Here is a 5,245-nt window from a genome sequence, read left to right as displayed (position 1 = left end):
CTAAAATTATATATATACATATATATATATATATATATACGTAAATTAAAACGTCCTTCCAAAGCAGACGATGAGATTTCAATTCCGGCTGCCGACGGCTTTTTACGGGCGACCCCCCAAACAACCTCTATTTCTTTCTTTTTGTGCCGACAAGCCTTGACGTATATGCTTGCACTAGGCACTCGACTGGCTCATGTTTAGTCTTTCTTATAGCATTGACTTTAGCTACTCATATAATTCAGAAGCTAAGAGTATGTCTCAATACAAAAAAATTATGGAATGTTAGGTATTTATAAATCTGAAAGCTCTAAATAATTTCTCTTTCCTTTCTTTATGTACTTGAATACTTTCTAGCTCTGCTTTTGCGAAGGGTTTAGTTGTGTCGTATGTACTAATTCATCTTAGAAATCCAATCGGTTTAATCTAATCACCTCTTTTGTTGCTCCACCTTTCGAATTATGCTAGCAGTCTCATATAGGGATCAATATTTCTCTTGACAATCTTAGATCTAATATCCTTTCATTTGCAGTAAGTGTGGAAGATGTTTTGAATCAAGAACCAAGTTGTGGCTTTAATGGCAATCATAGTTAAGGAACATAAATAATATATTATTTCTTGTCAGCTCCATGAGATGGAGGATTGTCCTGTCTGATGATTTATATTATATTTGAGCACTTCCCTTAAGTTGCTCCTCTCCTTCAGGAATTGCTTGTGCCATTTAGAAACTACATGTGCAGTTTAGCACGCTTTAATCTCTCCGTGTCATTTGAGAACGATGCTTACTGCCTATTGGAAGATTGTACTATAAAACCCTACATAGGAGACTAGCCAAGTTTGTGGCTAAGCCAAATCTATTTGTATTGCTAAAGTTTAAGATATTAGTCCTTGATTCCTACTAGGGCAAGTCAGATCCAATTAGCCATGTGGCTTTTTTTTTGAGCCCACCATCTTCCTTTTGGCAGTTTGTAATGTTGTGAAATGTATTTTGCTTTTTACCAGTTTCAAGAAAGGACTACTACGATGATTCTTGTGCCTTTTGCTCAAAGCATTATTTTTTTCATTGAATTTAAGAGGCATTTTGTCACCTGGTTTGTGAGCATGTATAGGTTGTTTATGAAATCACATGCCATTTGGAACATGAAGCAGGTGATGATTGCTTTGCTTGATAGTTTTTCACATACTTGTAAAGCCAGAGGTTGGATGTTTAGGATTCGTATGCACTTGTTGCTTAAAGAGTGCTTGTTTAGGGACTTCGTGAAGGTTGTTTTGCTATGCCCAGGCATAAATTAGATGAAGTCTTTGGCCGTGTTATTTGTACTTGCTAATATTTGTAAACATATTGAAGAGATTTGAGTGATCTCTACTCAAGAGTCTTACACCCCAAAGCCCAAGGAGTTTCGCTAAGTTCTCACAACACACGTAATTTGGTGTGTCATTGCCGCAATTAATTAACCTAGAAATTGCTCTTCTACCAAGGTCGGCATCTTGAGAAACTCGAAAATGAAATTACTCCTTTTGTCTTTAAGAAAGAGAGGGCATTTTTTGAGCCAACTATTTGTTTGACATTTCACTATCAGTCTTAATGGCTAAATTAGTTGTTACTATTCCCAATAAAGAGTAATTTAGATGGCCACCATTTATGAGAACAACATCAATTGTTTGTGACCCAAACAAATATTACATCTCCTATAAGGACCATATTTATGATACAAATTAAGCATAAAACATTAATTTCTAATTTTTGTAAAGTTCAAATTGATGCACAATGTATTTTTTCAACGCTCCTTTGTATTAAAATTATCATATCACCTTCAAGAAAAAAAATGTAACAAAAAAATGTAAAAGAATCAGTTAATAATTATACATAGAGATTTCTAAATGACATGATGATAACTATGAAATTAGTTTTATCATTGCCACAATCAGGTGTATTAAAATTAATTAATAGGCAGGGCTCAGTTCTTACAACGCACACAATTACATGTATCATTGGCACAATTAATTAACCGAGAAATTACTCTTCTACCAAGGTTAACATCTTGAGAAACATGAAAAAGAAATTACTCCTTATGACTTTAAGAAAGAGAGGGCATCTTTTTAGCCAAACTATTTGTTTGATATTTCACTATTAGTCTTAATGGCTAAGGTACTTGCTGCTATTCTCAACAAAGAGTTCTTTAGATGATCGCCACTGGTGAGAACAAAATCAATTGTTTGTGGCCCAAACAAATATTGCATTTCCTATAAGGACCATATTTATGATACAACTTAAGCATAAAACATCATTGCTAATTTTTGTAAAGTTCGGATTGATGCACCATGTAATTTTCAATGCTTTGCTGTATTAAAATTATCATATCACATTTAAAAAAAAAGATGTAACAAAAAAAAAATGTAAATGATTCAGTTAATAATTATACATAGAGATTTTTTATCCGACATGATTATAAATATGAAAATTTTGATTTATAACCTTTCTTTCATCCAGGTCTCCTATGTTAGAGATTAATAAAATATAAACCTCCATCAATTGTTTATATTTTCTTATGTTAGATTTGTTTATGTATAAACATTTTGGGATAAGATAATGATTGATTTGATGTAATGTTTGATGAAGTTGACACTTCCATCTTTCATCAATGATACAAAAGTCTTGCTCACACCTTTTCCTTCCCAGATGCACCATCAGTTGTAGTTTTGATTTTGAGCATTACTTTATAAACACAACTTATGTCTGGACGTTTTTCATAGTCGACTATCTAAAACATTTTCCTAATAGGCTCGTAACATTCAAAGCATAAGTCCCACTATTCTAAATTATAGTGTTGAGAATGATCTTATTTTTCTTTCATTATAATCAGCACTAAATTTCGACATATTTCAATTTTCAAAGGCTTGCATTAAATTTTGTTTATACTTGTATATTTTTGTAGAAGTGATACTTAGCCTCATTAATTTTGCACCACTTTTGTACTTCGTCATCATATTAAGAACAAGATCTTGATTATACACAATACCAAATAACTCTTTAGGCTTTTGTAATAGTATTTTTCACTTGATAATTATTATTATAATTTCTTTCAATCTTAAATCATTGCAATAGACTGTACATGATGTTAGGATATATGCATCCTCTTATCCATAAGCATTTGCCCTTCAAGTGCTTAAGTTAAATTCACAACGTAATAAAAAGTTAAATATATAAAAATTAAATGTTTAAAATTACTAAAGAATACAACTTAAATGCTTATCGGTAACCAATTGCACCAGATTTGCTTCTCCTGTTTTTTCAAGTTGTGTATTAATAAGCTTAAAAAGTTTCAATGTAGTCTATGAATATTTAGATGCATCGATTCATTCCAAAAAATACTCCGCCTGATGGCGAATTAAATAAGTTAACTATTGATTTCTCTGTATGATCAACGTACTCATTATACATAAGAATGCTTCCCTTTTTTGTCAAGCATTCTTTATTCTTTTCTTCTTTTTATTTTTTCAAAGTCAGATGAACTCTCGACCCATACTAAGATGGGGAGCTCAAAATTTGATCCATATTGCTCAATGGCTTCTTTCATATATTCAAAACTCTCAAACTTCATTGCCTTTAAATGGACGACAACTTGATATAAACATTTCACTATGTTATGGTTATATACTCTCTTATATAAGTTCTCTTTGGTTCACAGTTGTCTCATTTTTTTTTTTTGGCATCTTTTCGTTCAATTTTTAGTTGCTAGGAATAATCTGTAGGACTTTTCATCTCATGGAGACTTAACACAATGCTAGGTCCATTGATACCTCAATTTCTAAGACTTGACTCTATTGATCTCTTTCCATAGTCCAAGGACATTTAAATATGTGATTCTTTAGTAGTCTCTATTACAAGCTCATTATAATCCATACATCTGCTTTGTTTCAATTTTTTCGTTCCTTCTTCATAAGCATACATGAAATATAGTTGCTCCTAGGATTATTGTGATTTCTTTCAGTTAAATTTCTTATTTTATTAGTTAAAATGTTTTTAAAATTGTGCCTGAACGCTATCTTTTCATTAGCATGTCATTTTTCTGTAATTATGTCTTAAAACCCTATATAAATCAAGAAATTTCTGCTGTGAGGTCCATTTATATTATTTAAGTTATTCTGTTCTGCAGGGGCGAAGAGTGTAGTCTCTACACCTACTAGGGTTGACTCTTTGGATGGTATCTATATTAAAATGGTTTCATTAGGCTCTGAGCACTCAATTGCTGTCACAGGTAAGGTGGAAGAACTTGGCCATGTCCCTTCAGAACCCATTGCATTAGTGCATTTTTTTTTTCCTTTGTACCGATCAGCCTGTTTCCTCTTCATATTAGCTGATGGTAATGTGCTAAGTTGGGGATCTGGTGTCTCTGGGAAACTTGGTCATGGTCATCAATCGAGCATTTTGGGATTCTCATTTAGCTCAAGGTTAATTTGGCGTATCTGCTCCTTAATTATATTAAATTTTGTAGCTATTATCATTTTCAGATTAGTTATCTCATGAAATAGTTCTGAGTTAGTTGAGCATTGATTTATTTCTGCAATACAACTTTGTCAAAATTGTCAGTGCAATTATAAAACATATTCAGCTTTTTCAATGAAAGGCAGAAACTTCCACATTATAGCCAATTTATTGTATTTGTTTTTGTGTGTTATATTCCGGGCTACTTATGTTATATGAATATGAAAATTGGTATAAATCAAAACGTAGCTGAAGGTGTGGTTCCTGTGTCTACGTAAAGTTTTTCCTCGCAACTCCTTATCAATTTGCTTATGTTTTTATTATCACCCTTTCGATTGTTACTAAGTAGTAACTATTATCCTGTTTCCCCTAATATCATTCATAGCACTCTTTTGATGATATCATATTAGGCCGGTTTGTGGGTTTCTTATTGTTTTCAACGTTTGCAGAAAGCTTGTCTTTACTGTTATACTTTCATTTTTATGATATTGAAAACTCATTTTGAATATTTTGGTATTTTTGTTTTGAAAATGTGACACTGTTTCTCATCATACAGAATGAAACTTTATGATCCATTTATGCAGTGAATATATGCCAAGGCTAATCAGGAATTTCGAAGGCCTTAAGGTACACTAATGATCTCTTTTGTGTTCTTTCCTTTCTCTGAGTTTATTTTGCTTGGTATTTTTGTGCTTTGTTTTTTTATTTAAGGATAAATTCATTTATATGTGTTTGCAGATCAAAAAGGTTTCTGCAGGAATG

General features: G+C 32.1%; 1 protein-coding gene across 3 annotated transcripts in view; it reads left to right on the top strand.

The window, feature by feature from the left end:
- The window catches only part of LOC110028942 (ultraviolet-B receptor UVR8), a 70,444-nt gene that overhangs the window by 31,518 nt on the left and 33,681 nt on the right, over window positions 1–5,245 (top strand). For all 3 annotated transcript variants that reach the window (XM_020731016.1, XM_020731014.1, XM_020731017.1), the window contains exons 5-8: window positions 4,155–4,256; window positions 4,356–4,449; window positions 5,068–5,110; window positions 5,222–5,240. In XM_020731016.1, coding sequence (XP_020586675.1) covers window positions 4,155–4,256; window positions 4,356–4,449; window positions 5,068–5,110; window positions 5,222–5,240 — 258 coding nt within the window. The remainder of the gene's footprint in view (window positions 1–4,154; window positions 4,257–4,355; window positions 4,450–5,067; window positions 5,111–5,221; window positions 5,241–5,245) is intronic.

Source organism: Phalaenopsis equestris, unplaced genomic scaffold (assembly GCF_001263595.1).
Source record: "Phalaenopsis equestris unplaced genomic scaffold, ASM126359v1 Scaffold000540, whole genome shotgun sequence".
NCBI classification, from domain to species: Eukaryota; Viridiplantae; Streptophyta; class Magnoliopsida; order Asparagales; family Orchidaceae; genus Phalaenopsis; species Phalaenopsis equestris.
Note: the sequence above shows the minus strand (reverse complement) of the source record. Positions and strands in the feature narration are given on the sequence as shown.